Raw genomic sequence first — 12,755 nt, 5'->3', positions numbered from 1 at the left:
CCGAACTCACTTCAATCATGCATAAGACGGAGGCTTGCGCTGCTGGTGCTGGCACATTCGCAGATCAAAAACACCGCTTGAACTCCGATTAAGCTGTTTACATGACCAAATAAAAAAAAAGATTGCTCAGAAAAACAGGTGTTTTAATCAGTGTATACTTCAATTATGACGTTACGCCAATTTAAGATAAGCAAAGTAAGGTGTTTACATGACCTAATAAAAAGAAAGATTGCTCAGAAAAACAGGTGTTTAATCAGTGTGTGCTTACTTCAATTTTGACATTACGCCGATTTAAGATAAGCAAAGTAAGGTGTTTACATGACTAATGCCATACTCGGCCTATTGCCATTATCAGTTTAATATTAAATTACTAGTGTGCATGGTAACATACTCAATCGACCACCTCTCTTGTTTCCACTGTGCACGCCAACCTTCTCACAGCAATGGGATCTGCTGAATGAACAAACAGCAATTTTTATAATGAAGGCCACACTCTTAATTGCAATCTCACACACCTGGCACTGATGAAGGCACAAGGCTGCTTTTACTGTACCCTGTTACACATTGAATGTTAGCATCCTATTGGTTTCCATTCATTCACGTCACTACTAAAAAAAAATGATTTTTTTTACACAATCTTTGCCTAGCTGCAATAAAGGCTTTACAAATGTTTTCCTTTTCAACAGACTGGTATTACTTATAATTTATTTAGTGTTGTTTACACTGTTCCAAACAGTCAGAAAATTTATATTGTTATCTAACAGCACCTGTTTGTCACACACAATATACATGCAGCTCTCGCTCCTAACCCCTCCCTTTCCTTGATCTCCATCTTATTCTTAAGATTACTTATTATTATTATAATGATAATCATAATAGGCCATTTTGTTATCATTAGTAGGCTTTGTATAGTAGCCTTGTATAACCACCATCGAGATGTAGGCCAAAGAGCGTGTCCTGTTTAGTTGTAACACTGTAACTTAGGCTTATATTTCAATATATAGGCTACTGTATCCATCAATCATTCCATCACACAGCATACGAGACATTCATGCTTTGAAAAGCAATGAAGCATTTTAGTTTTAAAATTAAATAATAAAGGGAGCTTTGAATAATTAGCCTAAACAATAAATAAACCGCAATTCACAAATGCATGCAACTGTTTTCAGTCTGCTGTAATGAAGGCTTTCTATATATATTTTTTAAATATTTTACCTTTATTTAACTAGGCAAGTCAGTTAAGAACAAATTCTTATTTTCAATGACGGCCTAGAAACAGTGGGTTAACTGCCTGTTCAGGGGCAGAACGGCAGATTTGTACCTTGTCACCTCGGGGATATGAACTTGCAACCTTTCGGTTACTAGTCCAACGCTCTAAACACTAGGCTACCCTGAACAGGCTCTCTGTGTTCGTGTATATATTATGACTACATTTTGTGAAGTTTCCTTTTTGGCTGTTCAGGCACACAACATATTTTTTGGAGGTAACACCCCTTCGTCAGTGATTGGTCAACAGTAGGGATTCTTCAATAAAGTCTGTTGTCATTCAACGAGAGATGACTAGTTTTCAAGCAACTTTTTTTCATTGAGAAATACTGCACCAAACATCTTAGTTCGATATAAAGTTGCACGACTAAGATCTCTTTGGCAAAAACGGTAATTAATGATACAGTTCTTGAGTCATCTTAGATTAATTCTGACTGTTTTGAGGAAGTGTATACTGGCTATGGCTTCTCAGAATGGACAAACAGTACTATTGCCACTTTTTTCAAATTTTTGAATCAAAGGTCTTTTAAGGGAGGACAATTTTTATAACCATAATGCAACACATTTTGAAAAGGCCATCGTTGGTGGCCATCGTTGGTCACCCCTTTTCAAAGTGTGTTGCATTATGGTTATAAAAATTGTCCAGCATGGCCTTTACAAAAGTCATGTGATCAAAGGTCATGCAGTTTTCGATTAAGCCAAGGTGCTTCTCACCAACTGCACCCATCACCTATATTGTGGGAGGCAGTATTTGTCAACCAAATCATTAATGTGTTTTGTTTGACCCATTCGAACGTGGCCAAAAAGGTGACTGAAACAGGAACCAACTTTGCAGCTGATATAAAGCTACAGCAGATCCAAATGAAAGTGATATTTCAGACCTCTCTCTAACCAATTCATTATAGACATGTTATGTTTTCAGTTTGTGATATGGGGCTATAGAAAAGTTTATTTCAACATTTATGCAGATACGCTTTTATAAACAATAGCAGATATGTTGAAACTGCCATATTGAACTGAGCCTTGCTGTTGGAAAACCACTACAGTGTCCGACTAACGGCTGTCGCAAATGCACCTCCCCCGACTTCACTCCTCGACTTGTTGGCTTCGTTAGGCTTACCACACAACAAACCATTGTTAAAAACTTGACCTTTGGGCCCTCCCGAGTGGCGCAATAGTCTTAAGGCACGCTTGAGGCATCACTAGAGACACAGGTTCGATCCCAGGCTGCATTACAGCTGGCTGTTATTGCTGTGATGTCGACTTCTTTTAGGGTGTGTAGATATTAAAATGTCAGGAAAACTATTGCTTAGCTTGATACTCTTCAGCTGCTAAAGGTTGCTCTCGCCTCTCTGTCACCTCTCACCCAGGCTCCATTGAGCTGCGTCTGAACGACATGGTGCGGGCAGCCAAGACCTCAGGGCAGTGCAGCATAAAGATGGCAGAGGACAAGGCCAGTCCCCGCTTCTCTATCTTCCTTAACAAAAGGATGAAAGGATGGTGGCCCCTCATCAAGCTCAAGAGTCAGGAGGACATTGAGAGGGAGGAGAAGGAGGCTGAAGAGGCAAAGAAGAACAAGAAGAAAAAGAAAAATAGCAAGCACAGAAACATGAAGCCGGAGGACCTTCAGTTTGTAGACAGCAGTGGGAGCACTTATCTCCTCATGGTAATGTATTATGAGATTATAATTGACCTGGAGGGTTGGGCAGGATTAAATCCTGGTGTGGGTCACACATTAATAACTGAGGTTATGGGGAGGATCCTAGTTAGCCCAAACTCCATGCAAGTGTGGTATTTTATACATTACCTTCCTCTTAATTGTCGTCCACTTAATTGTGCCATTGTTGAACTTTCCAGACACTTTTAAAGTGCATGGCAGTTATCCTTAAGAGTCTATTGACACCCGTGCGCCATTCTAAGAAACATAATTTTAAAAATCCACATCAAAATTCATCAGTTTATTCAGCATGACTATCTTGGCAAAGGAGAAATGCTCACTAACAGGGATGTAAACAAATTTGTTTGAGAGAAATACGTTTTTGGAACATTTCTGGGATCTTTTATTTCAGCTCATGAAACATGGGACCAACACTTTCCATGTTGCATTTATATTTTTGTTCAGTGTAGTAAAGGCCAAATTAAAAATAAATAAATATATTTTTATACTTGAAATGGTCCTAAAATTCCAAATCAAATAGGTGAATGTTAATGACTTCCAGCACCTTGAGCCTCCAATGACTATAGTGGAATCAGATTAGAGTGAGGGTATGGTTTAGTCTCGAATTGGTGGTAGTGATAAGTGTAGGACTTAAATATAATCTTTCTGTATGTGTGTTGTGATTAGGGCCCTGTGTTTTGCACAATCATCTGACATAGTAAGATTGTATCCTGTATTTTAAGCCTTATCCAAAAGTTTGAACTACACAAAAAAATGAAACCAATTGTCTGAGGATGGTGCTGGACCATCAGACATAAAATGAAAAGTGGAAAAAGCTTTAAATCCAGGCATGTCACATGATTGTGCAAGACACAGGGCCCTATTTGATAACTCTTTGTATTTTCTTTTTTGTTTAGGGAAAAGTGGAGGCAGAGTTCCAGTTGGTGACACTCGAGGAGGCAGAGCTGACTCCTGTGGGAAAAGCCCGCAAGGAACCTGAGCCACTTGATAAACCAGAGTAAGTGACTAAAATTATGTTATTCAATCAAAATAATTGCGCAAGTTCTCATGGTCATAAAAAATTAAATGCTTTCCTTTTTTAGAATGTGTGAGTGCTGAGTGCGTGGGCAGACCTTTAAGCAATAAAGCCAGAGGGGATGTAGTATATTTAAGTAATAAGGCCTGAGCGGCTGTGGTATATGGCCAATATACCACGGCTAAGGGCTGTTCTTAGGCACAACGTGTTCTTAGGAACGACGGCTAAGGCTTGGATATAGCCCTTAGCCGTGGTATATTGGCCAAATACCACAAAACCCCAGAGGTGCCTTATTGCTATTATAAACTAGTTACCAACTTAATTAGAACAGTAAAAATATGTTTTGTCATACACATGGTATATGGTCTGATATACCATGGCAGTCAGCATTCAGGGCTCGAAACACCCAGTTTATAGCAATAACGTGCAAGGGGGTGTGGTATATTTTAGAAATAAGGCCTGAGGAGGTGTGGTATATTGCCAATATACCACGGCTAAGGGCTGTTCTTAGGAACGACACAATGCGGCCATTATAAACCGGGTCATTCGAGCCATGAATACTGATTGGCTTAAAGCCGTGGTATGTCAAAACATTTAGTTTTACTGCTCTAATTATGTTGGTAACCAGTTTAAAATAGCAATAAGGCTCCTCGGGGGTTTGCGATATATGGCCAATATACCACGGCTGAGTCCGTGTAGCGTCGCGTGTAAGAACAGTCCTTAGACATGGTATATTGGTCATATACCACAAACCCCTGAAGTGCCTTTTTGCTATTATAAACTGGTTACCAACCTAAATATAACTGTAAACAAGTAGTTTTATGTAATAACCATGGTACATTCTCCGATGTACACATGGCTGGAATGCTGTTTCATCCAATCAGCATCCAGGACCCAAGCTACCTGGAAACAAACATTTACACCTTGTATTATCCCTACCCTAACAGGTGTGATAAGATGACATTCCAAACACCGGTCTCTTACTCCTGGTATTAAAATGCGTGCACTCTGGCCGCATTGTGTCTGCATTGTTTTCGGATCTCACGTTGATGCAGATTTGTTTGTGGTCACAGTTCTAGAAAGTCAAATGAAATATAACATATTTCATCAGGGTATTGTAGTGCTATTTCAATGTTTTTTCACGGGTCTGTTATTTTCCCATTTCCATCTTCTAAGACAACCCTATGCTTGGCATGTTTGTATGGCCACCGTGCAATTCCATGGTAATGTAACTTTTACACCCGGGTAACAGAATTGCATTAACGGAATTTCATCATGGGTCTCTGATCTGTAGTAAACAGAAATCCATAATTATGGATAGGAATGTCATAAATGGGTACACCAAGGCAGAAATCTGCAATATCCTCCTTGCATATTTGGGTATTATTCTACAAAATTGTTTATTTTAATGAGCTCCGCCACCAAACAAGACCAAATTTGGTTGGTACAGACCGGACCAAACCTGAACCAATCATAGATGTCCATGTTTCACAAGTTTTGACATCAACATACAGCACAGTATAGTACAGCATAGAACAGTAAAGTACAGTATTGTTCAGTATAGTAGAGGTCAGTACAGTATAGTTCAGTACAGTACATTATAGTGTACTAAACTCTAGTGTGATCCACTGTGTACTATACTGAACTCCACTCTACAGGACTGTACCGTACTGAACTACACTGTACTTTTATTTACCATACTGAACTATACACTACTTTTCTTTACTGTACTCTACTGTGCTGTAATGTACCACCCCCCACCCCCCCTTTTGCGAGACATTTTGTTAGGCTACATTGTTTCTTCTTCAAAGTGCACTGACGGCATTACATGTCATTTTCCATTGCTATTTCATTTATTCCTATTAATTGTTTTCTAATTTCCAACATCCCTTTCACTGTCCTGATTAAAATACATTTCATTCAATTAAGCATTTTGGGCTATTTCGGAATGAACATGCTACCATCTTTGCCACAATATTGTAGTAATTATTTACTTATTGTGTACTAAACTGCGGGCATATATTCTGCATAGGTTTATTGCCTATTGTGATGAGTGTGAATGTGCTCGTTGCGCGCAGTGCCCAGCCCAGCTGGTGGTGCGGAAATGTCTGTGGTCCTAACATAATAGGTGTGCACCTTTTTAATGTAGTGTTACCATCAGTAATCTGGGGGCTTCTCCCTATACTTAGTCTGCAACATGTCAAAGTTGAAGTGCATTGCCTTTGTATTTCCCATTATAATGATCTTGCTGCTTTGGAAACATTTTAGTGAGGACTTTATTAGCCTACAAGCAAACCAATAGTGAAATTTGTAGCAAGATTAATATTATATGATCTTGCATTTGATCATGCTGTGTAGGTCACGTAACTGTTACATGCAATATTTGCATGTTTTCTCTCCGGTTTTAACTGTGATAAACACAAATAGCCTAGTCTATGTGGTTGAATTTATTCCGCCACTGTTTAGGCCAACTGGAACACTGTCTGTAAAAGCCAGGTTACCTGTGATAAAAGTCAGTATTCGATGTCCATCCATGCCTGTGGATGTCAGGAAATGATGTGGAAACAAGCCAGTAGGGGCAACAGTAAGCACTGTTACCTTCAAGTAGGTTTTGGTTTTGCTAGGGCATTGTGGACAGGGATGGTGGATGCATTTGCCTCTGTTGCAAGTTCGAATCCAGCAAAAGAAAGTTGTTTTTTAGATTTTTATTTTAAGTCTATCCCAAACCTAACTCTTACCTTAACAATTCGGAGTTAATGCCTAAACCTAAGCTTAAACACTACAAAATGTGACGTTTGCAACAACTTTGAAATTTGACATTTGAGTAACATGGATGAACATCTAATTCTGATGTGAGACTCTGAGAGCTAGATAGGTCTCTAGATGATGTATGGCTTGTCTGCCTTACTGTATATATCACTGTGGTGTATGAATGCAATTGTAATGTATTATAGAGAAAACAACGCAATTATCACAACCGGTTGTATATTTTAATATTCATTGCAGTGTGTTGTTATAGGTAGGATAATTGTCTTGTCCCAAAAAACGTAGGCCTAATCAGTGGGGGAGTTTTATCGGGGTCAATGCACCTGTCATTTCATAATCTGATATATATTTTTATTGCGAACAAAGATCATCTGCAGTAGGCCTAGTCTATACTCTTTCAAAAATGCCTATATGAAAATATCAGAAATTACATTGCCAATAGCCTACTGGATAATGCAAAGACAAAGTGTTGTAAGAAAGTTCACTAGACCACCCAAGAGATGGGGCAAGTACTGTATTGAGCAGAGTGATGCTTCCACCACCTTTGTTTGACCGGTATGGTTCCAGCATCAAAGTATAGGACACCAAAACTCAATACAGATACAGCAAACAATTATCTTTATTAACTAAACACTTTCATAAGAAAGCATGCATGAAATGCTAGACGACCTACTAAATTCCTGCAATCTCTGTAACCCTATCAGAAGTGCTGCTATGACCCGAAGAAGGTGCTAAAAAAGTGACACTACACACATCAGTGTGTTAAGGAGAACTGAACTGAACATTCAAGGTTCTACTACTATTCACTGCAAACCGGGCCTAGCCCAATGAAACACAATTGTAAACAACAACAAAAATAATGCAAATCACTGCACACAGGGTCATGTAAGTTTACACACGGACCAGAGACCCACACCTGATTCAAAAAGTAATAAAACATCCAAGATTCTACTACTATTCACTGTAAACCTGGCTTAGCCCAATGAAAGACAATTGTACAAACATGCAAATTCATTGCACACGGGCATAATAGCCAACAAAAATACTCTGATTTTGTAGATTATTTACGCAAATTTTGGGGTTAGGAAAGTATGTATGAATCATTAAAAAAAACTGGTTTGGAGAGCCTTTACGCTCTAAATATATTGATGAATCAAAAACACAGTGGTTTGATTCATCCTGAAAGTTGTCATATTCAAGTTCAATCCATTAAATATTGGAAATTGAAAAAAATGTACAATAGTCACATAAATCTGCCCTAATTCTCACTAATCATGGAACTATAGGACAAGGGTCCACTTGTGGTGAACCAGGCTTCAGGTTTAACCTGCTACATGTGATCTTGAATTCCGTAATGATTCAAAGAGGCTACTTGTCCCGAATTATTGCACAACGTTAGCCTAATATAATCCAGTAATGCTAGTGACCCACAGGAATAATTTACACGGAAGTGACAGAGGAAGTAAAAGGTAAACAGAATGGAATGATGTTAAATGTAATCTACAAAATGAAGAAAATGAACACTAAAGTGACAGTTATAAATATATGTGGGTATTACTGATGGTGGCTAGTATTTAACAAATTGTATGATACAAATTGTAAATAAAATGGAGAAAAGCCTGGGCATACTGTAGACTTATTAAAACATTCTAAAGTGCATACATCAATTTGGCAGGTTCAGCCCGACAGAAGCCTATAGCTTGGGTGTCCAGATTTCATCTATTCAAATTATGAGGGCACACAATAAAAATTCTGTACCGGCACAGCTACAGTGCCTTTGACTTTGTCCACATTTTGTTACGTCACAGCCTTATTCTTAAATTGATTAAATTGTTTTTTTCCCCGTCATCGATCTACACACAAAAATCATCATAATGACAAAGCAATAACATGTTTTTAGAAATGTTTGCTAATTTATTAAAAATAAAAAACATATCACATAAGTATTCAGACCCTTTACTCTGTACTTTGTTGAAGCACCTTACAGCATCGAGCAATTAATGCATGGAGTCTTTTTGGGTATGACGTGACAAGCTTGGCATGCCTGCATTTGGGTAGTTCCTCCCATTCTTCTCTGCAGATCCTCTCAAGCTCTGTCACGTTGGATGGGGAGGGTCGCTGCACCGCTATTTTCAGGTCTCTCCAGAGATGTTTGATTGGGTTCAAGTCCGGGCTCTGGCTGGGCCACTCAAGGACATTCAGAGACTTGTCCCAAAGCCACTCCTGAGTTGTCTTGGCTCTGTGCTTAGGGTTGTTGTCCTGTTGAAAGGTAAACTTTTACCCTAGTCTGAGATCGTGAGCGCTCTGGAGTAGGTTTTCATCAAGGCCAAATCAAATCAAATGTATTTAAATAGCCCTTCGTACATCAGCTGATATCTCAAAGTGCTGTACAGAAACCCAGCCTAAAACTCCAAACAGCAAGGAATGCAGGTGTTAAAGCACGTTGGCTAGGAAAAACTCCCTATAAAGGCCAAAACCTAGGAAGAAACCTAGAGAGGAATCAGGCTATGAGGAGTGGTCAGTCCTCTTCTGGCTGTGCCGGGTAGAGATTATAACAGAACATGACCAAGATGTTCAAATGTTCATAAATGACCAGCATGGTCAAATAATAGGTCTGAGACAGGTAGCACGTCTGGTGAACAGGTCAGGATTCCATAGCCGCAGGCAGAACAGTTAACTGGAGCAGCAGCACGGCCAGGTGGACTGGGGACAGCAAGGAATCATCTTGCCAGGTAGTCCTGAGGCATGGTCCTAGGGCTCAGGTCCTCCGAGAGAGAGAAAGAAGGAGAGAATTAGAGAGAGCATACTTAAATTCACACAGGACACCAGATAAGACAGGAGAACAAACTGACACTAGCCCCCCGACACATGAACTACTGCAGCATAAATACTGGAGGCTGAGACAGGAAACCAGACATATGGAAGCAAACTGAAAATCATATCAACACGACATGTATTGTGGCCCCTTTTCTACAGTGAAATTGGCAATACAGTGCCTGTGGTCAATTCAATTGATTGGACATGATTTGGAAAGGCACACACCTGTCTATATAAGGTCCGACAGACGACAGTGCAAGTCAGAGCAAAAACCAAGCCATCAGGTCGAAGGGATTGTCTGTAGAGCTCCAAGACAGGATTGGAGTCAGGAGACACTGTGGCCCCATCCGATGATACCCCCGGACTGGGCCAAACAGGCAGGATATAACCCCACCCACTTTGCCAAAGCACAGCCCCCACACCAAAGAGTTCCATCTTTGTTGAATCTTGTTTTGCATGGACTAAGAGTCTAGCTGCTTTTTGGCAAACTCCAAGAGGGCTGTCACATGCCTTTTACTGAGGAGTGGCTTCCGTCAGGTCACTCTACCATAAAGGCCTTATTGGTGGAGTGCTGCAGAGATGGTTGTCCTTCTGGAAGGTTCTCCCATCTTCACAGAGGAACTCTAGAGCTTTGTCAGAGTGACCATTGGGTTCTTAGTCACCTCCTTGACCAAGGCCCTTCTCACCCGATTGCTCAGTTTGGCCGGGGAGCCAGCTCTAGGAAGATTCTTGGTGGTTCCAAACTTCTTCCATTTAAGAATGATGGAGGCCACTGTATTCTTGGGGACCTTCAATGCAGCAGAAATGTTTTGGTACCCTTCCCCAGATCTGTGCCTCGACACAATCCTGTCTTGGAGCTCTACAGACAATCCCTTCGACCTGATGGCTTGGTTTTTGCTCTGACTTGCACTGTCGTCTGTCGGACCTTATATAGACAGGTGTGTGCCTTTCCAAATCATGTCCAATCAATTGAATTGACCACAGGCACTGTATTGCCAATTTCACTGTAGAAAAGGGGCCACAATACATGTCGTGTTGATATGATTTTCAGTTTGCTTCCATATGTCTGGTTTCACAATGATCATAAGGAAAAATCATCTAAAACAATTGCTATGTGTATTTATAATACCCATTCTCCAAACTGTTAACCATTTATAAATGACAGTGCATGGAGAATGCTATTTGTTTCGTAAAAAATATAGAGTATATGTTTTTTCCACTTGGAACCGGTAGGTTTGCAAAACCTTATTCATGGTTTCCTTGTGCGTAAAGGTGGTGGAATTAAGTTAAAGTCAGAATACAGCTTATCTGAAGACACCTCTACCACATCTTCATTTCTTAGATCTCCACCCTGAACGAATAGCGGGTGAATAGCTTAAGATCAAGGTCAGAATACGTAGAGTGCATAAAAAGGGAATAATATTACATTTACTTGTGCTTAATCGGGGCCATTGAGCGCATTTGATCTTGCATTAACATGTGTTTGTTGTTAAGTGAATACAAATGTACATACCATTCACATTTTTATTGAAGTTGTAAATGGGGGTCATAGACTGCATTTAAACATTGATACAGTTTAGAAGGTTTGATTGATTCTGATCTGTGGGCACACTTTGTGCAATTTGCTAAGTTTACACTGAAAACAAAGCTTAAACATCTATTCATTTATTATTTCCCTTAATGCCTTATTAATGAGTCCTACTGCTCACACTATGTCATTGCCTATTGTATTAAAAAATGTAATTAAACAAATCCATGAAACTGGGAAACATTACTAACTTTTTTGTTCATTTTGTCTCTTTCCTCAATCTACCTTATATTAGTCGCCCCAAGACAACCTTCAACTGGTTTATCAACCCCATGAAGACCTTCATCTTCTTCATTTGGAAAAAATACAAGAAGTACATCATCGCTCTACTCATCCTGGCAATCCTGCTGGTTTTTCTCATCCTCATCCTCTACACGCTCCCTGGACAGATCAGTACGCTCATCGTAAATGGATGAACAGTTAACAAGTGCATAAGGATCAGACGGAGAATGAAACATCTATATGAGAAATGTTCCATTTCATTTGTGTTAGGACATTGTGTGTAGTAGATTTGCTATTGTGATATACTCTATGTAAGTGCTAATTTCCTTTGTATAAGTCTTGTAATTTTCAAAAACCTGGTTATTATTAGACCAATCTTAAACATTTATTAAACAATCAAAGCTACTGATGAGGAATTCTTTGCACTGACTTGGCTCAGAACAGGACAGGGCAGCTGGCCCTTAAACGTACACGGAGCGCTAACATTAATGACATGTATGTTGATCTCTCATGGCTAAAATTGGAAGAGAGATTGACTTCATCATTGCTTGTTTTTGTAAGAGGTGTTGACAAGCTGAATGTACTGAGCTGTACCGAGCTGTCTGTTTAAAAAACAGCGCAAACCCTCATGCATATCCCACAAGACATGCCACCAGAGGTCTCTTCACAGTCCCAATGTCCAGAACACTCTATAGGAGGCGCACAGTACTAGATAGGAGCCATGACTACATGGAACCCTATTCCATATCAGGTAACTGATGCAAGCAGTAGAGATTTTAAAATTTAAAAAGAAGGTAAAAAAAGAAGGTAAAAAATACACCTTATGGAACAACGGGGACTGTGGAGAGACACACACAAAGGTACAGACATGCATAGGCACACATTTTTTATATTGTTGTATGGTGGTATTGAACATTTTGTGCTGTGGATATGTAGTGGTGTAGGAATGTTATATGATGTACTGTTTTATCTTTAGCTCATTCAGTACGAACATAGTTCACTGCTTTATCTTTTGTTTTATATGTAATGTGGGTGCTTTGGTGTGTTTGGACCCCAGGAAGAGTAGCTGCTGCCCTGACAGGAACTAATGTGGATCCATAATAAACACAAAAAATAAATACAAAAATACAAATACTAATCAGGAATGTTCCTCAACCACATTATTTACAATATGTACTTTTTCAATAAATTTCTGTCAGTGAAATAACCTGCCTCATGTCATTCTTAATATATGGAATGGTTAGGCTTTGCTCTCTTCTGGTCCACTACTAGGTCATGAAGGTTATTGCAGAATTTCTGTTAAAGGGAAATGGAAATACTAGGCTTTAGAACACCAGATAACTGTAACCATAGAGATCCTATTAAATTACTTTTTTTGTATATATTTTTTGATTCTAATTCCT

At 39.4% G+C, this 12,755-nt stretch overlaps 1 protein-coding gene across 1 annotated transcript in view; it reads left to right on the top strand.

The window, feature by feature from the left end:
* fer1l4 (fer-1 like family member 4) overlaps positions 1-12,553 on the top strand; it is a 113,288-nt gene extending 100,735 nt beyond the window's left edge. The window contains exons 44-46 of the mRNA XM_064969262.1: positions 2,637-2,932; positions 3,841-3,941; positions 11,366-12,553. Coding sequence (XP_064825334.1) covers positions 2,637-2,932; positions 3,841-3,941; positions 11,366-11,546 — 578 coding nt within the window. The 3' untranslated portion in view covers positions 11,547-12,553. The remainder of the gene's footprint in view (positions 1-2,636; positions 2,933-3,840; positions 3,942-11,365) is intronic.
* The last annotated feature ends 202 nt before the right edge of the window (positions 12,554-12,755 follow it).

This window comes from Oncorhynchus masou, chromosome 6 (assembly GCF_036934945.1).
Source record: "Oncorhynchus masou masou isolate Uvic2021 chromosome 6, UVic_Omas_1.1, whole genome shotgun sequence".
Classification (NCBI taxonomy): Eukaryota; Metazoa; Chordata; class Actinopteri; order Salmoniformes; family Salmonidae; genus Oncorhynchus; species Oncorhynchus masou.
The sequence above is the reverse complement of the archived record's forward strand: the minus strand, read 5'-3'. Positions and strand labels throughout refer to the sequence as shown.